This window comes from Diabrotica virgifera, chromosome 1, assembly GCF_917563875.1.
Source record: "Diabrotica virgifera virgifera chromosome 1, PGI_DIABVI_V3a".
NCBI lineage: Eukaryota > Metazoa > Arthropoda > Insecta > Coleoptera > Chrysomelidae > Diabrotica > Diabrotica virgifera.
In genome coordinates, this window is record NC_065443.1 from 281,799,872 (window position 1) to 281,824,826 (window position 24,955).

General features: G+C 33.9%; 1 protein-coding gene across 1 annotated transcript; it reads right to left on the reverse strand.

Moving 5' to 3' along the window:
* Positions 1 to 13,632: 13,632 nt before the first annotated feature.
* LOC114327342 (uncharacterized) lies at positions 13,633 to 23,809 on the reverse strand. The gene is made up of 2 exons (XM_028275930.2): positions 23,592 to 23,809; positions 13,633 to 14,380 (listed from the first exon to the last, which is right to left on the reverse strand). The coding sequence occupies exons 1-2, from the start codon at positions 23,722 to 23,724 to the stop codon at positions 13,710 to 13,712; spliced, it is 804 nt and encodes a 267-aa protein (XP_028131731.1). The 5' UTR covers positions 23,725 to 23,809; the 3' UTR covers positions 13,633 to 13,709.
* Positions 23,810 to 24,955: the final 1,146 nt, after the last annotated feature.

The following is a 24,955-nucleotide window of genomic DNA, read 5'->3' on the forward strand; positions in this document are numbered from 1 at the left end:
AAATATGTACTACAATCAGAAAGCAGTAAGACTCTATGGGACTCTATGGAACAAATCTTTTTGTCATCTCTGTGTCGGGTCGTGTTTCTGCCGCGTATGTCATTATTGGTCTGATGACGTTTTATTAAATTCTGCCTTTCATTTCTTTTCCGATATTTTTACTTCTCCATATTGTGTCATTCAGGCAACCTGCGGCTCTGTTTGCTCTATTCAGTTGATCTTCCACTTCTGTTTCGAGCCTTCCGTAACTAGATAGCTACAATCTGTGATATGGAATGACAACTTAGGGGCAGAATGAAAGGCACCGTTGAAGAAAAACAGGCAGTACTGCCTATATAAAAGAAGAAGAAGAAAAAGACAATGTGTGATACACCAATTAGTAAATTTTTTATAGTTATTAAAACTAATCGGTTATAATCAATTCGAGGCCAGATAATAACAGGAGTAATAACAGTGCTATACTTAATACTCAAAAAGACCGGAACAAGGAACTTTGATCAATACCTTATCAGATTGAATGACAACTTGAACTAGAAAAATTCGGAGAGAAGGCTAATTAGTTAGTTAACGAAGGGTATGCGGAGGTAATTAGTAGCAATTTATTTATAAAGTGTTGAAATAGTTATTTGTAATCTACTAATTGAATATATTATATTAGTTCAATTACCAACGTGATAAACTAGTTAATGGTCATTATTTGTCATCAAGTCAATATCAGTATGGAATAATATATTCAGTTAATTATCTATTCTAATTACTAGTTGGGTCCGTATTTTATGTTCATAAATTCATAACAGATGTCTCGTATGGAACTAAAGGTGTAATACAATACTAGCAGAATATCGTCGGCCTAATGTGAAAAATACTTAAGTCCAAATTACCTAATTTTACAGTAGAGGAAAAAACTAACAGTGCATAACTCCACTTGTATACAACTAAATATAATGTGTAAATTGCATAAGTCCCTAAACAATTTTAAATGTTAAATTATCAAACAATATGTTGTGTCATTTTAACCTGTACCCTGTCGGTTGTAGGTACTCACCCATTTACAATGAAAATATTGTTTTCCGCAAATCGCCAGGAAATTTTGACATTCCTGTCAAAATTTCTTGAAGAAAAAGTCAGGACTTCCTTACTGTAAGGAAATGTCATTTCCTTACTGTAAGGAAATGATATTTCCGTACAGTTGTTAGTGTTCTACATAAATGATAGAAAACACATTGCTATTAAAACCTTGTAAATTACCTTAATCATTAAATTTTCTTTATCTGGAGCTTCCTGGATAAATTTTTCAATTTCTTCCTTCGTTAAAATCTTAGATTTCTTTGCCCTATAACCTTGAGCTTGCCGTTTCAATAAAGAACGAAGTTTTGAGTATGTAGATATATCTACATTGTGTTTAAGTGCAAGGGTTGACTTCAGCATTGAATAATTGGCCCATAATGTTGAAGATTTCATCTTTAAACAAAGGTCTAGGAAGTATGCCATTACAACATTTTCTGAGAAAGAACTCGTATTTTTACTCATGCGATAATCCATAAAACGTCTGTATGCATTTTCGTACTTTTCTCTTGATTTCTTTGGCAATAATTCTAATGAAGCAGTATTCACTGCTTCAACCAGCTCTGGAGGAGTCCCAGGAATGGAAATTTCATCATCACTTATCATTTTACTTTCGAGAACACCAGCAATTAAATTTATAAGCGTCAAGTTTGACAATTCAACCTCAATACGTTTCCATAGTATCCCAAGTAATTTTATTAGGAATTTCAAAGCACCATTTATTTGGGAATAAAATTATCGCGTTTTTTTTAAATCAATCAATATCTGTCGAATTTTAAACGATTTGCGGAAAAATAGTATGTTTACCTCGTAGGAAAAGCCATATTCCTGGACTCTGTGTTGCTAAGTCTCGGCTTACGCCTCGACTTAGCAATCTTCACAGTCGTCCAGGAATGTTAAGCTTTTCCTACCCGGTAAACAATGTACTATTATTGTACAAACATCAGAAAAAAATCAACGGTTTGACCACTAACAAGAGCGGACTTGTGGGACTTGTGCAGATTTCATATTATGGTTTTCAATAATAATGCAGATTTCATTTTCACAATTTTAGCAAAATCTTGTAAACTATTTTAGAAGAAAACAGAGACATACTCATACATAGCTTTTGGATAATGCTAATAAAAGTCTAAAATTTAATATTTTGGACTTATGCATTTTTCATATTAGACCTACGATATGTATCATCATTATCATTGGCTGTACAACACACGGTGGGCCTTGGCCGGTTTCAGTAATTTAATTCAATATGGACTATCCAATTAAAGTATTTGCTTGTACCTCGCCAACAAACAAATTATGGGCGGATTTATGCAAAACTAGGACAAGCAAAATTATGAACAAATAAAAATACATAATGATATTTGAAGCATTTTACATGTCTGCTCTAATGGGATCAGGGATAGAACTACCTATAGATACTGGGGGTCGAAATAGGACTAAAGAAGAAGAAGCAGACACGCAATATTCATGCGAACGGCAGCTCATTGGTTGTGCGGTGGCAGATCGTGGAATCGTTAGGGGGGTGAGGGGGTGTTAAGAAGACTAACTACCATAACCAAATACAAAAGGATACCTACTCAGACTAGAGGATCTTTCTACTATTTAAAAAAAAGGACGCCGTTCGAAATAAATCCTCTGGTTCACATATGGGTACTTACTGGACATTTGGGCTACACTTACGGGTACCAATTGGGGGGACATTCATCATAGATTCCTCGTTTGGGGTTATACTGGGCTACTATTTCATTAACACTGGCTTCTATGCCAAATTCCTTTTTCTTTTATACTAAAACTCATTACAGTTGCATTAGACATCTGGTTAATAAATTTTCAAAAGGGTTAGAAAAAATAAAAAAGGGTACATTTACAATGTTTATTCAAACCTTTAAAAACTTTCCTTTTTTGGGAATTAGGACAAAAAATTAATGAATGATATTCGCAAAACATTGTAGCGAGAAATCCATCTGCTACATATTGTACAAGACAGACGGCTACTTACACCAGTAGACCAGGACTAATCTGTAAAAAAACGTCTATTTTTGGATGTGAGAGGTGGCATTTGGATTTTTGCAGATAAAGTTAGGTGACACCTTCAATAATAATAATAATTGACTTATGCTCCTTATCAAATATGCCCGGAACATTAATAAAAAAATTAAAATATTTAAAAATTTCGAAAAACATCGATTATTTTCTGCTTTCTTTGCTTATAACTTTATAACGATTCGTTTTGGAACAAAGTCGTACAGAAATAAAATAAAGATAATTGAATTTTGTATGAGATACGACTGGTCAAAAATGTCTTAAGGTATTACCTTTTCTGCAATATAGCAATAAATACAAAATAAGGGGACAAAATACGCCTCTTGTTATTCAATGTTTCTTACCACTTTGGTAGAGCACTTAGAACCTTAGTAATTCGCTTAGAAAATTCTTAAAACTTACTTAAACGGTCTACCAAATTTCATTCAAATCGACCTAACAGATTTTGCATAATAAATTTGTAATCTAAGGGCCAGTTGTTCTAACGCTAATCAAAACTGATCATTATCAAATATTTAATTACAATTATATTTGCTTAAGCGTACTTTTGACAGATGCCACATTTTGAGGTTATGTTGACATTATTGACTGATTTATTTTATTATTTTGGTTTTAATCTAAAATAAACCATAATTAAACTCTTTCTGATGTTAATTTCTTGTTTTTACTTACAAATCAATAATAATAATGAGCAATTTTTAATAATTTAACAGCTGCGCCTATATTTTAATTACTGCTTGACCTACAATCAATAAATGATTAGTGTTTTACATGTATTTTTGATGTCTCGATTTGATTCCCATCAAGAAAATTGATTACAATAAACTGATTGATTATATACAACTTCTTGATTAGCGTTCGAACAACCGGCCCTAAATGTCTTTAAAAAAGTTCTAATTTTTTAAAACCTTTCTCAACAAAAAGTAGACAATTTAGAAGTTGGCTAATTTTTTGCATATAAAGAGGTGTTTTACCTATCTAATACACTTTACAGAATTAAAATTGGATTATTTAAGAGGCCTCAGCAATGTTTTAAAATTAATTTTTTGCTTATAAACAAATAGCTTTGTTTAATAATAAAAAAATTAGTTTCTAGCAATGCAAATAATTAACCTATATAATTTGACTTAAACTTTCAAATGCTGTCAGCAGAATTGCTATTTTATTTTTTAATCAAAAGTTATTCGCGTTCAAAAATTGCAATTTTTCGATTTTTTGAAAGTTCCACCGCGTTTATCTCGAAAACTATGCATCCTACGAAAAAACTTGTAAGAACATTTTTTGCTTAGAATTACACATCAACTGCTAACCAAAAAATTCGTGTTCTACGGGTCAAAATACATAAAAAAAACTTGGGTAAGTCCATCTAAATAAAGGAGCCCGTAGCACCCCCTCCTGGCCACAGCACTAATTTGTTTATAAGCCAAAAAATTGTTTATAACTTTAAAACATTGCTGAGGCTGCTTAAATAATCCGATTTCAATTCTGTAAAGTGCATTAGATAGGTGGAGTGCTTCTTTATATGCAAAAAAAATTGACAAATCTTTGTATGTTCTAGTTTTTGTTGTGCAAGATTTTAAAAAATTTTAATTTAAAAAAAAATTTTAGATTGCAAAATTATTATGCAAAATCTAGTAAGTCAATTTTAATGAAATTTGGTGGACGGTTTTAGCACATTACAAAATTTTCTAAGCGAATTAGGAAGGTTCCAAGTATAACCTAAGTCCTAAGTGATGGAAAAACATTGAATAAGGACAGGCTTGTTTTGCCCCCTTATTTTATATTTATTGCTATTTTGCAGCAAGGGTGATAAATTAAGACATTTTTAACCAATCGTATCTGATAGAAAATTTAATTATCTTTGTTTTATTCCTATACGACTTTGTTTCAAACTGAATCGTTTTAAAGTAATAAGCAAAGAAAGTAGAAAAAAAAACGAAATTTTTTGAAATTTTTAAATATTTTATTTAAGGAGCATAAGTCAATTATTATTAACGAAGTTATCACCTAACTATCACCGCACATCAATTGTGCCTTAATCCCAACATAACTAAACAATTATTAAACGTAACTAAAAAAATTTTTTTGCATGGTTGTCGATTTCTGTTGCAATTATTTACTTTTTTCAGTGTAGATTACACGACATAATTGAAAAACTATAATTGGTCATTCAATCATCTCAGATTCTATATCGAAGACAATGGTCGTCTGGAAATGATCTATAGGGGGTCTTATCTCTTCAGATTCCACCGAGAAAGAATTCGATCGTAGCTATCATTGTTGGGTTTGTAAAACATACTGAGATGGTTTATCAGAAGATATTTGTCCACATCAACACCATTATTGTGTGTATTATTAGAGATATTGTCGATGATAAGGTACAGTGGTGTAGGAAAATCAGACTGAAAGGAGTATTAAATACCAGTTTCATTCTCATCAGATGTCCATATCAGTTTAATTGTCTCTTTATTATTTTGTTCAATATTGGTTCCTGTTTGGTTATGCCCCTTATGGTCTCATTTATTATTTTATCCCATTTTGTCTTTCCGACTATAGTTCCTAGATGTCTCATTTCCATTGTGTTTATCCTACTATTATGTTTTTTTTCTGTAAAGTCCAATTGTTTTCACTCGTATATACAGGGTGTAACAAAAATACAGGTCATAAATTAAATCACATATTATTCTGGGACCAAAAATAGTGCGAATAAACCTAAGTTACCTTAGTACAAATATGCACATAAAAAGTTACAGCCCTTTCAAGTTACAAAATGAAAATCGATTTTTTCGAATATATCGAAAACTATTTGAGATTTTTTATTGAAAATGGACATGTGGCATTCTTATGGCAGGAACATCGTAAGGAAAAATTATAATGAAATTTGTGTACCCCTTAAAAATTTTATGGAGATTTTGTTCCCTTAAACCCCCCAAACTTTTGTGTACGCCTCAATTAAATTATGATTGTGGTACCATTAATTAAATTGAATATTCTTATAACTTACTATTTTTTCGATAAGGCAATTTTTATCGAGTTGAGGCTTATTTTTTAATATGTTTACATAAAAATTTTATGGGGGTTTTGTTCTTTTAAACCCCCCAAATGTTTGTATACGTTCCAATTAAAATATTACTGCGGTACCATTAGTTAAACACAGTGTTTTTTAAACTTTTTTGGTCCTTTGTATTTTTTCGAGAAGGCACCTTTTATCGAGATGTGGCTTCTTTTTTAATATGGTTCAAAATATAACTAAAAATGTTGTTCTGAAGCTATTTCCTTGTGGCATTTTTATAATTAAGTATTTTGGATGGGAAATAAGCTACAATTTTACCAAAAAAATGAATTTATTAACGTTTCGACTCCCAAGTCGGCTGTCGTTGTCAATACAAAATAATACTAAATAAACAAAAATGTTGTTGCTTGAACAATGTGATAATGAACATAGAGTTCAGTGAAAAGATTCAAGTATAGGCCTAAAAGAAACAGATAGTAAAAAGAGAAAAATCAAAGAAGCGGCTCTAATTATGCTAAATGAAAACAATTCTGTCGCAAATTCCTCGGTAGAATGCAGTAGGATGTGGTTACCCATACTAAAAGAGGAAGTCAATAGAAAGAAAATACCACGATTAGTAAGTCATTAGCATATCGAGTTAGTACATATTTTATATTTTAGTATCATTTATATAATATATATGTATTATTAATATTATTTATAATTTAAAATAGCATATATACATTAAAGTCAGAATTTGGTATTAGTTTTGAGAGTAAACTAAATGTAAGCCCAAATACTTACGATGTCGGGATAGTGTCACGAGATTTTTTTATGGTTTTCCCTCGTGATTTACTATGGAATCTCTAGCGCGAGAATTTTACTGCCATCGTTGCATTTGGTTGTCTTTTTAAAGACAGATCACATGCTATGATTTTTGTGGCAGATATTCTTGAGTTGGGGTAGATTTCATGTAATCGAATGAACTATCTTTTAGTAAAGTCGTCCCAGGAACGCAACTCATTAATATTGGCAATATCATTTTAAAGTCTTCTACTTTAAATTTAAAATGTTTAATACATGCCTGTATTGCCGATATAAATGAGTCAGATTAAATAAAGTATTAGAAGAATTTTTTACTAAGCAACAACATTTTTGTTTATTTAGTATTATTTTGTATTTTGACAACGACACCCGACTTGGGCGTCGAAACGTTAATAAATTCATTTTTTTGGTAAAATTGTGGCTTATTTCCCATCGAAAATACCTAAAAATGTAAATCATACATAAATTTTCATACTATTACCAAGTCTCCATAATCGTACTTAGCCATATACAAATATGTGGTGGATTTGACCAATATTCAAAATATCTTGATAAAAACTGACTTTTCGAAAAAGTACTAAGAGCCAAAAAAGTTTTAAAATTAACTAATGGTACTCCAATAATAATTTAATTGGAACGCACACAAAAGTTTGGGGGAGTTTAAAGGAACAAAACCCCCATAAAATTTTTATGGGATGTCCAAATTTCACTATAATATTTTCTTAAGATGCTACTGCCATAAGAATACTACACGTTCATTTTCAATAAAAAACATCTAATAGTTTTTGATATATTGGAAAAAATCGATTTTCATTTTGTAACTTCAAAGGGCTGTAACTTTTTTATATGCACATTTGTACTAAGGTAAGTTAGGTTCAGTTAAACTATTTTTGGTCCTAGAATATGTGATTAAATTTATGGCCTGTATTTTTGGTACACCCTGTATAGTATCGTCGGTATCACAATCGTATTACATAATACATATATATTTTCATTTTTATTTCTTGGGACAATTATTTTTTTCTCGGAACTGGCTCAAGTGCCTAGTACAGTTTGTTTGATTCTTTTGTTACCTACTTTGAGGTCTATTTTTCCATCATTGGTATCTATACTTCCAAGATAATCATAAACGGTAACTATTTCCAGTTAAGTATTTTTGCATTTTTTATTTATTTCATGTTCTTCCTATTTGCCGATAACCATTATTTTACTTTTGTCGATGTTAATTTCCATGTTTAGTTTCTCTATTTCCTCTGTCCATATGTTTCTAAGTTTTGCATTTTAGTCACGGAATCTTCTATAAGGACTATGTCATCCGCATATAATAAGGCTTCTATTTTTTCTGGCTGTAATCTTTGGTATCCTATTATTGTTCGTATTTGGTTGGCTCTTTCTCCAGTATTTCTAATCAATTCGTTCATGACTATTATGAATAGTATTGGGCTAAGACTGTCTCCTTGTTCAATACCTATTTCCCAAATGAATTCTTCAGACCTTTCTCCTGATATATTTACTAGTGATGTTGATTATAGTTACTTTCGAGTATTCGTTACATATCGTTACTTTTGCATAAAGTAATCATTTACATTACAATATGTATTCGTTACTTTGATTAATATTATGTACTTTTGTTACTTTTGAGTACCGGTAATCATATCGAGAATCGTATTTCTCAGTAGGTAGGTATTTTGTATAAAGTAATCATTTACAGTATTCTTTACTTTGATTACTATGATTACTTTTGTATTTGAGTATCGGTAATCATATCTAGAATCGTATTTCTCAGTAGGTAGCTATTTTGTATAGGTATTCCGATATAACAACGATCTTCACCGATCTGTTTAAGGGATAAAATTGATTTGATTACTATGATTACTTTTGTATTTGAGTACCGGTAATCATATCGAGAATCGTATTTCTCAGTAAGTAGGAATTTTGTATAGGTATTCCGATATAACAACGACCTTCACCGATCTGTTTAAGGGATAAAATTGATTTGATTACTATGATTACTTTTGTATTTGAGTACCGGTAATCATATCGAGAATCGTATTTCTGAGTAAGTAGGTTTGTATAGGTATTCCGATATAACAACGTCCTTCACCAATCTGTTTAAGGGATAAAAATGATTTGATTGCTATGATTACTTTTGTTACTTTTCCATTTGAGCACCGGTAATCATATCGAGAATCGTATTTCTTAGTAGGTAGGTATTTTGTATAGGTATTCTCATATAATAACGACCTTCACTAAGTACGAAGTAATCAGAGTAATCAAAGTAGATACAATAGTCGTTACTCGCTCTGTTACGATTGGTACCAAGTAATCAGAGTATTCAAAGTAGATATAATAGTCGTTACTCACTCTAATACGATTGGTAAGAAGTAATCAGAGTAATCAAAGTATATACAATAGTCGTTACTCGCTCTAATACGATTGGTATGAAGTAACGAAGTAATCAGAGTAATCAAAGTAATCAAAGTAGATACAATAGTCGTTACTAGCTCTGATTCGATTGGTATGAAGTAACGAAGTAATCAGAGTAATCAAAGTAACGATTTGCCTCTCTGTATAGTAATCAATACTTTCGGTATTCGTAAGTAACGAGTACTTTGTAACGAATAGTTACTTTTTCAATATCACTAATCTGTACACGTGCTCTTACTATTACTTTGTAAATTATTATTTCCAATTATTTTTATTAGCGTAATTGGTACTTTCATTTTCTGCAAGCATTTCCATATAATGTTTCATTCTATAAAGTCGAACGCTGCTCTTAGATCCATGAATGCCAGAATGAGCTTTCCCCCCGAGTAAATACCACAAAACCGTATATTTTATGTAGCGTGATACTGCATAAATAGGGTTGCTTGTATTTAATCGAAAGCTATCAAACACTATTTATTAAGTTCCTATACTGACAAAGGAAATACACATAAAACACGTTTCAACGACGCCTTTCCTGCGGTCAGTAACTCAGGGTTTCTGTTTTTAATCCTGCCATTCATTCGGGATTGAAAATAAACACATGTTTACTCATAGATCGAATTATATTTAGATTTTCTTCGCTGGAGGGCTAAGCAAATATTTTCACTAGTGGTAAAACGTATTGATGTGTTGGTTAAACACTTCAAACGAAGCAATTGCACAATGAGATTAGGACGTGTAAACAAAATTCCGACGTTGTAGGTGAATACAAAACGAGTATGTGAGTGTGTTAAGGTCTGTTTTGCGTTTATGTCAAAGCTGAGAATCAAATACAAGTTCTTTGAGGTTATTTATCTAAGAACTTGCCGTGAATTACGGGGGATGTGGTTTGATTTAGAACAAACTATGAGAACTATTACTGTTTGTTCGATAGTTCAAGAACTGTTTTCGTTTTGGTAAAAGGTTTTTATTTCGATTCTTTGATTTGCATGGACGTATGTAGATAAATTATTGTAGGTATGCAATGTTATTAAAAATGGTATAATAGAAGGCAAATGGTTCGAAGTACCATATTTTTGCCAAAACTTTAACTATAAAAGTGACAGAAAATGGAATACACAAGAAACTCTAGACAAAATAGAAGAATAGACTAAAAAAAGAATGTGTGTGTGTGTGTGTGTGTGTGTGTGTGTGTGTGTGTGTGTGTGTGTGTGTGTACGCACGTAAGAAGTTATACTTCTATGTATTATATAATTTCAACGAAATAAATATACTAAACAGATTGTTTGTATTTTATTTAAATATTAAACTAATTTTCATACTTACCTACGACTTTCAAAAATTTTTTATTAAAACAATACCAAAAATTAAAAAAAAAAGAATATGAATCGCCCGGATTTGAACCCGGGACCTCTCGATCTGTGGCCGAATGCTCTTCCAACGAAGCCATCATCGCTCTGTTTACGTGACATCACGGACATAATTACAAATCACGGTGACAAATAGATCAAGTGAAGTATAAAGATATTATAATAGATACTTATTATCTTACTCCCGAGGAAGACACCTCCTTAAGTCTTACGATCCTGTACGTGTACTTTTCTAAATAAAAGTATAGTGTAGAATCAGTGTTTTTCCCGAGTTCGAGAGTTGACCCTTCCGTCCCTTAACACGTTGATGGACAGAACGTCTATAGACGTCTAATTTCCATTTATGTAATATGACACAACGTCTATAGACGTCATTTTTAAAATAACGAGTTGTGACAAAAAATGTCACATGTACAGATTCATATTAAATGTGACACGATGTCCATGGTTGTCGTCCACATGTTTACAAAAATGTTACAAAACTCAACTTAAAAAATTCAAAAATTTCCCTAATCTACTATCCAAAATACAAAATAGTGTCACAACACTTGCTTAAACATTTGACGCAATGTCCGTCAACGTGTTAAGGACCAATACCACGTCATTACCTATAAGTAGGTATAATAATTTTTTCCATTTCAATCTCTTTCTCTTGTCGTTTTCCCATTACTGAGGGTCGTGGTGTCTTCCAATATTCCTAACAATTTTTTCCATTGGCCTCTATCTTCAGCTGTTCTAAAAGCTTCACATAATGAGTTTCCTGCTAAATTCTTAATTTGGTGGGACCATCTAGTTGGTGATCGTCCTCTTGATCTTCTCCTCGGAACGTTTCCAGAAACATTAATCTCTCCAACCTACCGTCACCTCTGCGAGCCACGTGATCGAAGAATTTAAGAATTCGTTGCAAAAATATTGTGGACAGTCTTTTTCTATTCTCGAGTTAGTTTAGAATACTGCAGAATTAATTAAGCATGGGGGAGAAGCACTTATAACGCAAATATGTAGCCTATTGACGAAAAACTGGGAGCGAGAGGAAATGCCGGAAGTATAGAGAGAGGCCATAGTGTGTTCCATTCATAAGAAGGGAGATAGAGCAGTGTGTGAAAACTATAGGGGTATCACTCTCCTAGACGTAACATGTAAGGTACTCGCCAGAGTCGTAAGAAGCAGACTGGAAAGGCACTTAAACGAGCAGGTTGGTGAATACCAGGGAGGATTCAAAAAGGGCAGATCCACCATACATCAAATATTCGTGTTGAAAATGATTCACAGCAGTACATACGAGCAACAGTTAAAGTTAAACCTCCTCTTTATAGATTTCAAACAAGCTTACGATTCTGTGATAAGAAGGCGTTTGTACCAGGCCCTGAGTACTCGGAATTCCGGAACAGATGATCAGACTCGTAAAAATGACCTTAGTGAAGACCGACAACAGAGTAAGGATAGAAGGAAGCCAATCAGGAAAATTTGAAGTTAAAAGGGGATTAAAGCAGGGAGATCCGCTGTTGACAGTACTTTTCAATTTCTTGTTGAAGGCAATATTGAGAGAGAGTGGAATACGAACGAGAGGTAAGATTTTTGACAACAGAAACCAGGTTAAGGCCTTTGCGGACGATGTAGTGCTAATGGCAAGAACGGAAAGGGAACTGCTGAGGATTTTCAAACTCTTTGAAGTAAAGGCTAAGCAGTATGGGCTAAGAATTAATGAGCAAAGAACAAAGTATATGGAAATGGGACAGACCTCAAATGAAGATACACAACTGAAAACTACCACAAACAACGAGAATAAAGAGTATTGCTTCAAAAAGGTGACGGAGTTTGAATATCTAGGAGTAACGCTAACAAGTAAAGTGGAAGAAAGCCAGGAAATTGAAAAAGAATCTCGAGGAAGGAAGACAGTCGGAGCCCTACACAAACTACTAATAGCCAAAAACATCTCCAGAGAGGCAAAATTAAGACTCTATCAAACAGTGATCCAGCCCACAGTTCTTTACGGGAGCGAAACAAAAATCAAGTAAATATGCTGAACATCTGGGAGAGGAGTGTCTTAAGGAAGATATTCGGGGGAGTACAAAACGATGAAGACGTTTGGAGGAAACGAACAAATGCAGATATCAGAGAGCTGTACCGGAAACCAGAAATAAGCCAGATTGTCAGAACAAAGAGACTAAGTTGGTTAGGTCATCTTGCGAGAATGGCTGACGGAAGGTGGGCAAAGGACTCGCTGCTGAGAGGGAAAGGAAAGATGAGAAGAGGACGACCCAGGTGGCTAGAAGCATGTAAGGAAGACCTGCAAACAATAGGGATATCAAATTGGAGAACTGCGGTCATGGACAGGAGAAAAACTGTGCAGAAATTCCAAGCCATGGGCCTTTAAGGCCTGTTGAGCTATATTATATATGTATAGTTTAGAATGGAAACGTGTGTCCTATGAGCCTTCCAAGGTATGCGCAGCATTCTTCTCCAGCACCACGTCTCAAAGGCATCAATTTATTGGCGCTCGCGTGTGCGAATGGTCCAAGTCTCTGCCCCGTATATATTGAGAATACAAGGGCATTTACCAGTCTCATCTTGATATTTTGAGAGATAGATCTGCCTTTACAAACTTTAGTTAGGCGACTCATCGCATTTTTGCCACACCAATACGTCTCCGAACTTCTGCTTCACAGTTACCATCGTTAGTTATACTAGACTAGAGATTGACAAAAGTGTTTACTATTTGGTAATCCTGTTAGTCAGTTTCATTCAGTCAGTCCATTTTAATAACAATATAATAATAATAGTTGAAAGACTGATAAGTCTTTCATTATTAATTTAACTTATTTCATTAATATACTTTTTTCACTTTCTTCATAATAATCATAATTACATAATTTATTAATAATAATTACACCGTAATAATTACATAGTTTTATATTAAGTGCATAATAATTACATCTATTATTTTATTGTTTACATTTTATTTGTTACACGTAATTAATTATTTAGGTCCAGGAATTACTTTGCAACCCTGCTGCATTACACTTTTGACACTGTAAACTTTCCTTAGCTTGTAAACATTTTAATTCTGCTTCATGTAGAACATTAAAAACCTTCGATTTAACTTCAATTTGCAGTGCCGGTGGGAATGATTGTGCTGTTTCAGCCATTGCAATGAAAAATTGCCTCAAACTATTGCTTCCTGGACTTGAATTAGTAGCAGCAGCAGCAGCTGTCGTTTGCAAATATTTTTCCAGAACGCTAGCAACTGAATTGGTAGGTTCCAGTAGCATCTCTGACTGTTTTCTTTTTTTCGACATGGAAGTAGGTGTAGGTGTTCTTTGCCTCATTGTTGCACCTGTTGAAAAAGTAGGCGTTACTTCTTCAGATTCAGCTTCTATCACATTATCGTTATCCTCAATATAATTATTGCTTTCTTCATCTTCATACACACAATCCACAATAGTACTGGCAATTTCAACAAGATTAGGTTTTTGCTCTTCGGTCTGTCTTCGATTTTTGCGATCCTGCATAAACGGTTTTAGGAATGCCATTTCTTTTTCAAATTTGCACGGTTTTAATTTGATAGTGGCATCTCCACTTTTACTTCTTCTAAATTTTAATGCCTTCCTATAATTATCGCGCAACCGTGTCCATCTCTCCTTGCAATCCAACACTAAAAATTAAAAATATATGCGTTAAATTTGATTGAATATATTTTATATGGATTAGTTATAGTATTTAAATAGCTGTATTTATTTCAGGTTTTTGGCAACTGGAGATTCTTTTAAAACAATAGCATTCAGCTATAGACTTTTAATGCTTGAAAAGTATTGGACGTGCATTAGATCTTTATACAGTGTGTTCCAATGAATATTTGACCCCACCAGAAACTCATAAACCAAGAGTTTCTTTAAAATGTAGAAAAACACTTTAATTTATATCGGAAGGGGGAAGAATTTTCATGCAAAATGCATGTCCTCAAATGTAACCCCCTGCTGCTCCGCATCAACCACCACTTTTTTTTAAATAGCAAGTGTAGTCGAGTGGCACATTATTTGAAAGGTATTTTTTTTTCTCTACACGACACTCTATTTTTTTAACTTACGTATTAAGTTTGAAGATAATTTTGGACTTAATAAATTTATTATAAATTAGTTGTGGAATCTCGGTAGTCTTACAAGTAAGAGTCTGGAGTTAGTGCATGCGCTCAAACGAAGGAGAGTTCAAATTGCTTGCACTCAAGAAACTAGGTGGAAAGTTCAAAGGGCGAAAGAACTAGGTGAAGGTTATAAATTGTGGTATGCAGGGAGTAATAACACTAGAAATGGAGTTGGTATACTTGCTGATAGTGAAATGAAAGATAACGTAGTGGAAGTTGTAAGAACGAGTGATAGAATGATGTCAGTGAAATTTGTAATTGATAAAGAGGTATTGAATGTTGTGTGTATATGCTCCTCAAACAGGTCTGGGTGAGAATGAAAGAAGAGCTTTCTGTGGCCAATTAGGAGACGTCCTGAGTGATATTCCGTCAGAGGAGAAAGTTATAATAGGAGGTGATTTCAATTCACATGTGGACCAAGCCAAGGCAGGATATGAAGCAATGCATGGGGGGATTAGGCTTTGGAACTAGAAATGAAGCTGGAAATGACATGCTTGAATTAGCAACAGCATTGGATATGGCGATTGTTAGCACATTCTTTAAAAAGAGAGAAACTCAACTTATTACCTACAAAAGTGGACAACATCAATCCCAAATAGACTACTTCATGATAACGAAAGAAGACATACGTGAATGCAAGGACTGCAAGGTAATAGTTAGTGAGACAGTAAGCCAACAACATAAGCTGTTTGTTCTGGACATCGAAGTAAAAAGTGAAACTAAACAAAAATATCGGAGAGCACCACAAAAAATCAAGTGGTGGATGCTACAAGATGAGAAAGAAGGTCTATTCAGGAGAAGAATAGTAGAAAAAATATGTTGGAACATGAAAGGAAGCCCTAATACAATTTGGAGAAAAATGGCCAGTAGTATTAGAGAGACTGCTATTGAAATACTTGGGAAACGTCAGAAAAAAAGTTTGAGGATAAAGAGACTTGGTGGTGGTCAAACAAAGTACAATGAAAAATAAAAGAGAAAAGAAAATTATATAAAAAGTGGCAAGAAACCAGATCCGACACAGATCTTCAAAACTATCTTCTTCTTTATGTGCCGTCTTCTACCGAAGGTTGGCGACCATCAAACGATAGGTTTCTCTGTTTTGTGCCGCATGTATTATGTTCGCAGCTTCTGGTATTTGAAACCATTCTCTCAAGTTTCTCAGCCAGGATTTCTTCTTCCTGCCCAAACCTCTTCTACCTTCAATCTTGCCTTCGACGATAAGCTGTAGCAGACTGTACTTATCATTACGGAACACATGGCCCAGGTATGACGCTTTCCTCCTTTTAACAGATGTTAACAATTCCAACTCTATACCCATTCGTCTCAATACCTCTGTGTTGGTCACTCTGTCTGTCCAAGGAATTCTCAGTATGCGTCGATACAGCCACATTTCTAGAGCCGCTAACTTCTTTATAGTTGCTGCTGTTAACGTCCACCCTTCTACTCCGTAAAGTAGCGTAGAGAGTACATAGCATTTTGTGGCGCGCCATCGGAGGTTAACGCTTAGGTTGCGGTTGCTTAAGAGCTTTCTCATTTTTATGAATTTGGATCTTGCTATTTCAATTCGGATCCTAATCTCTACGTCTGGGTCCCACTTATCATTTACTGTATATCCCAGATATTTAAATCGGTGTACTCTTTCAATACGTTCGGCTTCAATATTCAGGTCGATATGTTGAATGTTCTTTTTACTGATCACCATAAATTTAGTTTTCTTTCTATTGATCTTCAGTCCAAATTGGTTGCCAGTTGTATTTACTCTATTTAGCATCATCTGTAAATCTTCGATGTTATCGGCTAGTATAACAGTATCATCTGCATATCGAAAATTACTTATTGGTACGCCATTAATCTTGATGCCCTCATTGTACTGTTCTAGTGCCTCTAGAAATATTTGTTCCGTGTACACGTTGAAAAGCAGTGGCGAAAGAATACAGCCCTGTCTAACCCCTCTAGAAATGGTTATGTTTTCACTCACCATATGTCCATTCAAAACTATATGGTGGCGAAAAATGAAGCGAACGTAGCAGTAGCAAAAGCCAAAGCAGAAGCGTATTCAAACCTATACGATCAACTTGATACCAGGGAAAGCGAAACGAAGATATATAAAATAGCCAAACAGAGAGCAAAGAAAGCATAAGATTTTAATTAGATTAGATGTATCCGAGATGAAAATAATAAAATATTAGTTCACGAAAGGGATGTCAAAAAGAGGTGGAGAAAGTACTTTGACAGCTTATTAAATGAGGAATTTGACATACAGCCTGTAGAGTCTACGGAGACAGTAGCAGCAATGATCACCAAAATATCAAACGAGGAAGTGGCTAAAACGCTTCAAAAAATAAAGAAAGAAAAAGCGGTAGGACCAGATGATATTCCTGGGGAAGTATGAAGAGCATTGGGAGAGACAGGAACAAGGTTGCTAGCAGGCCTATTTAATAGAATTATGGAAGTTGGACAAATTCCCGACGAATGGAAAAGCAGTATACTGGTACCTGTTTGCAAAAACAAGGGAGATATACAACAATGTACAAACTACAGGCTATAAAACTGCTTAGCCACACCATGAAAATATGGGAAAGAATAATTGATAGACGGATACGTGAAGAGACCGAAATATCCTAGAATCAATTTGGCTTTATGCAGGGCAGATCAATAACAGACGCAATTTTCATTATAAAGCAGTTGATGGAAAAATACAGGAGTAAAGAAACAAACGCTCATATGGTATTCATTGATCTTGAAAGAGAAAGCATATGATAGAGTTCCTCGAGAGATTCTGTGGTGGGCACTCAATAAGAAAGGAAACCCTGGTGAATTTGTAAAGATTATGAGGGATATGTATGAGGGAGTAACGACTAGTCTTAGGACAGGTGTGGGAGAGACTGATAAATTTCATGTGAAAGTAGGATTGCACCAAGGCTCTGTGCTTAGTCCGTATTTATTCTCATTAGTTTTGGACCAGATAACAGCGAAACTACAGGGTAACATTCCATGGTGCTTAATGTATGCTGATGATCATGTTAGTAGGAAATAGTGAAAGAGACTTAGAACAAAAACTGGAACAGTGGAGGCAAGCTCTGGAGGAAAAAGGTTTAAAACTTAGTAGGACAAAAACAGAATATTTGGAATGTTCATTTAAAGATGGAGTTACTACAAATAAAATGGTATCTTTGGATGGTGAACTAATTGTAAAAAGCAATAGTTTTAAGTATCTGGGATCGGTATTACAGAGTAATGGAGAAATAGATGGAGATGCATGCAGTAGAATTAGGGCTGGATGAAGGAAGTGGAAAGAAGCGAGTGGTGTGTTGTGTGACAGAAAAATTCCAATGAAGCTGAAGGGAAAATTCTATAAAACAGCCATAAGACCGGCTATGATGTACGGAACTTAATGTTGGGCAGTGAAAAAGAAAGAGGAACAACGAATGCATATGGCGGAAATGAGAATGCTTAGATGGATGACTGGAGTGACAAAGAAGGATAAAATTATAAATGAGTATATTAGGGGAAGTCTAGGTGTGGCACCAATTGATGCCAAAATGAGAGAGCATAGGTTAAAATGGTTTGGTCATGTTCAACGTCAAGACGTTAATCACCCAATACGAAGAATAGCTGAAGTGCAGATTCCTGGAAGGAGTAGGAGAGGAAGACCAAAGAAGATCTGGGGGGAGACGATAAGGCAGGACATGTTGGTAAAGGGGATTAACATTGATATGACCCAAGATAGAATTGTGTGGAGAAATGCAATTTGTTGGAATAGGCAGTGGTGTAACAAACTCCGTCGAGGCCCTCCCGCGGAACTGAAAATGTGGCCCTTTTAAAAAATTAATAAAATGCGACTTGTGTTACAAAAACGTATACATATAGTGTATTTGTGCACTGTTTATAACAACTTTATTGGCATAGAATAAAACAGAACAAAAATGAAGAGCGTAGCAGCAAAATTGCGTGCCAATGTTTTTTAAATGCATTAATTTTTTTCGAATCCTGAGAAAACTAGTAAGTAAAAAAAAATTAAAACGCAGAATGAAAGATTACATTTTTACCGTGAGCCGAAAGTCCCCGAAAACTTCTATAATGTTTAATTTAGTAAATTACAGGGGTGATAAAAGAGAAAGTTTTGTATGATTTTTAATTTCAAATATCCCATTCAAAAGAAACTTTTTGTTTATTCTAAGGAACGGGACTTTCAGCACTCGGTAATAATGTAATATTTCATTCTACGTATAAAGTTTTCAAAAATATTTATTAGTTTTCTCAGGATTCGAAAAAAATGAATGCATTTAAAAATCATTTGTCCGAAATTGTGCGCCCACATTCTTTAAATTATTACAATATTACATAGTATGATTCTATGAGATTAACAACTTTCTTCGTGCACTACTACCAGCGAATATATCTACAATTATTTTATTAATATCTAGCAGATATAATACTTATAGCGCTAGACAACTTCTGACATTGTACTACGAAGATATGGTTTTATTAATTTAAGATCAGAAAAATATCTCTCTGAACTAGTGGTAGTGACGGGTAAAGTTGAAAACAAAATAGTACGCATGACACACTTTTGGTATGGAAGATACAAGCACTAGTGCAATGAAAGTTTATAAGAATAATTTTGGCTGCATCATAAATAATAGAGTTCGCCGATTCCAACTGTGTCCTCAATGATTTTCTAACAAATTGAAGTTGCTCCAAAAACTTATTACAGTAAAACCTCGATATAACGGACCTCTATTTAACGGACTTCGGATATAACGGACAGAAAATCCAGTCAAATGTAAAAAAATTAAAAATGTCCTCTTAATATTATTCATACTTAACACTGCCCATACCAAGATACATTGCATAACAAAGGGGTCCCTGTGGATCCCAAATGCTATATTTTACAAAGAATCTCAATAAACCTTCTATTATAGCATAATGAGGACACCTTTCTAAATAGTCTGATTTATTTTAAACCCATTTTTATATAACGGCCTTTCGGCTTTAACGTTGTACATACTTGAATCCATGATGTACATGATAAATCCAGCTTGAATTTGTTCAATGACTACATCGAGATTTCCGAAAAACATGCTTATAATTCAACAAAATGCTTCTTTTAACTCTATCAAACCTTTTGATTTTAAAAGTACAGGGAAATCCACAATTAGTAGCAAAATCTTTGGATTCTTGTAAAAATGACATATAGTTTTGTCCAAAGATTTGATTAAAATTCTTTACAGTTGTAATGTAAAAGTAGTACTTTATTTTGTACAATAGATGGGAAGAAAAATTCAAACTGTTATTATTTTAGACAATGTTTATAAAATTGTCTAATTGTCATGTAGTTCTGCTTTACACCAAGCACAGTTTGTTATCTGGATGACCACCAAACGTTTTTAGAGTAAGCGATTTTGGTTGCGAGATTTTTCTGCATTGTTTGCTAAATCGAATCGAGGAAAGTTTTTGAAGATTTCCAGGCACTGCTGAAAAACGTTGCGCATTCATGCTTAAAAAATATATCAATGACATATTTTTACATTTATGTTAGACGACAAGATGGGGCCCCTGTTATATCAGGGCCCCCGCAAGCTTCATGCTGCGGGGGCCTCTGTTGCGCCACTGCTAATAGGTATACCTAATATATTGTGGTAAGGAGCCATAATAGACAGAGAGCTAGAGCCGAAAAATCATCGTCATAAGTAATATGGAGTTTTTCCTGTGAAATGTATCCATTGTATATTGACAATTGTGACCTCTTTCAGGCTGACACCTCAGTGGATACAGGAAGTAGCAATAAGGGATGAAAGGGGAAAGTTAGTGCAGTCATTTAAGGTTTTCATCTCCTATTTTGTTAAAGCTCCATCGATTTTCATGAAAATTGGTGACTAATTAGAGCATACCTCAAGAAACAAAACTGATTTGGTGTCACTTGCACTTTTACCCTGGTGGTGAATACCACCCCTTCCCGCGGATGAAAACTATTTTATTAAAAATAACCCCACAAATCGATAGAGGGACAAATTTTAAGTAAAATTTGTTATATCATGTTATTAAAAAAATCAATACTTTTTGAGTTATTAAAGATCAAAGATTGTCTATTTAAGAGCATATGCGTGAAGTTACGTATGATAAAAAGAACATGGTAATTAATTGTATGTTAGTAAAATATTATTTTTATATTATTTCGATATTTAATTGAATTTTTTTTTTCATTATAAACTGAATATGTCCAGAAACTGGGGGTGTCCAATAATGGGTACATTTGACATATTCGAATACATTTTTGCTAAATTTATAATATAGAAATAAAATAATAATAATTTTTAGTATCCTACAATTAATTAATATGTTCTTTTTATCATCCGTAACTTCACGCATGTGCTCTTAAACAGACAAATCTTTGATCTTTAATAACTCAAAAAGTATTGATTTATTTTAATAACATGATATAACAAACTTTACTTATAATTTGTCCCTCTATCGATTTGTGGGGTTATTTTTAATAAAATCGTTTTCACCCCCGATAAGGGGTGGTATCCACTCCCAGGGTGAAAGTGAAAGTTGGCACCAAATCATTTTTATTTCCTGAGGTATGTTCTAACTAGTCACCAATTTTCATGCAAATCGATGGAGGTTTAACAAAATAGGAGGTGAAAACCTTTAAAGACTACACTAACTTTCCCCTTTCATCCCTTATTGCTACTTCCTGTATCCACTGAGGTGTCAGCCTGAAAGGGGTCATAATTATCAATATACAATAGACACATTTCATATGCCAAACTCCATATTACTTATGACGATGATTTTTTGGCTCTAGCTCTTAGACTATAAGGTAATATTGTTCTCTAGCCATTTCTTTGTGGCATATTTTTGTAATTAACTCGGAAATAAGCTTCGGAAATAAGCCAGAATTTAGCTTAAAAAAATAGTTTTAATATATTTTAATTAACATGAGTTAAGATTACAGAGGAGCTAATAATAATAGATATGTTGATTTATCTAATTCTTTCACTTTAAAAATCAACTAATTTACACTTTTCAAAGAAAGCATATTTATAATGGTTTCCGACAACAAAGTATTGAATTCTCTATAAATAACTTTAAAATCTTAAATGAAAATCCCCATTTTTTAATGCAGATTTGAATTTCTGACGTAAAAATAAGCAACTTTTATTCGAAATATTTTTTTCAATTATGGATAGATGGCTCTATAATCAGAAAAAACGATTTATCGTGATACCATAGGTAAATTATAGAAACGGTCTAATGTCTCGAGAAATACACTTCCAAATGAAAAACCAAAAAACAGGTGTACATATAATATTTTTCAAAAACCTATCAAATGACACCAAACACGACTCCCCACTCTACACCCTCCAGGTGGGGTGGGGGTTAACTCTAAAATCTTAAATAGGAACCACCATTTTTTATTGTAGTTTTGGATTCCCCATGACAGAGTAAGTAATATTTATTCGAAACATTTTTTAGAATTGTTGACAGATGGCGTTAATAAATCGTATTTTCCAATTATACTGCCATCTATTAACAATTCTAAAAAATATTTCAAATAAATGTTACTTCTTTTTTCATGAATCCAAACCTGCAATAGAAAAATGGGGGATCCTATTTAAGATTTTAAAGTTACCCCCCACCCCACCTTCAAGGTGTGGAGTGTCGGGTCTTGTTTGCTGTCATTCGATAGGTTTTTGAAAAATATTAAACACATGTTTTTTCGTTTTTCATTTGGAAGTGCATTTCTGGAGATATTAGACGTTTCTATAATTTACCTATCGTATCGCGATAAATTGCTTTTTCCGATTATAGCACCATCTATCCACAATTCGAAAAAATGTCTCGAATAAAAGTTGCCTACTTTTACGTAAGGATGCCAAATCTGCAATAAAAACTGGGGGTTTCCATTTAAGATTTTAAAGTTACACCCCAATCCAGCAGGCCCACTAAACTTAGGTGATAATAAATTTGGAAAACTCATGAACCACGAAGTAAGAGGACTTCTGAAAGGAGAAGACATCATCAGGTTTATCAAGGCACAGAGACTCGGATGGATGGGACATATAGAAAGGAGAAATCCAGAAGCCGTCATCAAGAAAATTTCCAAATGAGACCTGTCCAAATAGATGGGAAAACCAGATAGTCGAGGACCTTAAGAAGATGGGAGTCAGAGAATGGGTAACCATAAGCAAAAACAGGAACGAATGAAGGAAAATTGTAGAATATGCCAAGTCACACAACCAATTGTAAAATAAAAATTTTAAGGCGGATTGATTCACTCCGCTAGGAGTGTGGATGCCATGATGATGATAATCCACAATTCGAAAAAATGTCTCGAATAAAAGTTGCCTACTTTTACGTAAGGAATCCAAATCTCCAATAAAAACGTGGGGTTTCTATTTAAGATTTTAAAGTTACCCCCACTCCACCTCCAGGGGCTGGCGTGGTGGGTGGTGTTTAATATCATTCGATAGGTTTTTGAAAATTATGGAACACATATTTTTCAGTTTTTCCATCTTATGTTCATTTTGTGAGATATTCGATCGTTCCGCTACTTTTGGGACACCCTGTATATTACTATATTCAAGCTCGACGAAAAAGAATTAACTATAAATTATTTAAGTTAATATTTTGATTGACCACAGACTTATACAGATAATCATTAAATTATGGCTTGTTTCCACAATATTATAATTATTAATTATGTAGTTATACATACTTGGCTGATTCATGAGGGCTGATATTTCGTTCCAACAGTTATTTTTTCTATCTTGATTGGCGTAGTTTTTGTCACCATAATCGTACAATTCCTTGTAGGCACCAACAAGTCTTACTAATTTTTCCTCATCCATATTTTCAGTTGGTTCCGTTATCGAAGCGCTAACTACATTCACTACGTGCCGGATCGCTAGACTACACTACGGCGCTGCGGGGCGAAGGGCGAATTTAGACTCACTTTACGGAAACGGACCACAACACGATCCCCATCGAAACGCTCCGAAATTCTCCGAAGAGAATAATTTCGCCGTAGCGTAGCGATTCGATGAGAACTGAAGCAGCGTTGCCACATTAAGTAGATTTCTACTTTTTAGATAGATTTTTGATATTCTTTTAAAAATTCTAAAATAGTAGGCAACATTTTTTAGTAGATTTTTGGTCAACATTTTGTTATAACTAAAATAAAATTGGCTTTTAATAGTATTTACCACATTTTTAAATTAATTTTCAGACGCTTTGTTACAATTTGCTAATATTATTACAGATAATGAATACAGAGAAATGAAATTGGAGTCTGGTGTACCAAACTTGTTTGTTTCAAGCAGTCAGTGCAAGTAGTATTTCTGGTAATATTGAAGAGTTCTGGCATTCGGTGAGGCCACAGTATATAGAGGTTCCACAGTAAAATCACTCCTCTGTCGGCGCTTTGATCTCAAGAAGTAATACCGGCAGTACGCAATTGGTAATTCACCAGTGGTGGATGCGGGTTTTCCCTGTTAAAATCCGTACGTTTCTATGTGACTTGCAATGCGAGAGTGGGGCAGAAGCGACTGCCAACATTGCGCGGTCGCCCTGCGCGACTACAGACTTTACTTCCAATTTTTCGGAGAGTGGTTCTACTGTCCCTCTTTATACTGTGGTGAGGCTATTAAAAGCTAACGAGGGAAGACTAAAATATCTAAACAATGTAACTTTAACAAAAAATGCTGTGTTTACTCGTTTCTAAAGTAAAATGCGAAAGAATTTTTTCCGTTTTAAAGTGTACAAAACTGATTATCGCAATAAACTTTTAAATAAAAATGCATTATTTGCCAAAGAAGGTATGAATGAGGTTGGGAATTGTACCAATTTGATCCAGACATGCTAAAATCAATGGATGATAAAATATTATATAAAAATATTAAATATGAAACTGATAAAAATTAATTATAAGTACCTAGGTCATTTTGTTTCCCTGTTAAAATGTAAAAAAGTTTGGTTTTTTTTACAAAAATTCACATTATACAGTCGAACCCGCTTATTAGAGTACATGTTATAGGAATATCCCGGTTTATGCAATATAAATTCGAGGTCCCGAAACGATTC

Excerpts from the sequence above, each read along its gene's own strand:
- LOC114327342 (XM_028275930.2), bottom strand. The coding sequence starts at position 23,724 with ATGGATGAGGAAAAATTAGTAAGACTTGTTGGTGCCTACAAGGAATTG. Across the intron at positions 14,381-23,591 it reads AGCCCTCATGAATCAGCCAA|TGTTGGATTGCAAGGAGAGA; the intron begins GTATGTATAACT and ends TTTAATTTTTAG.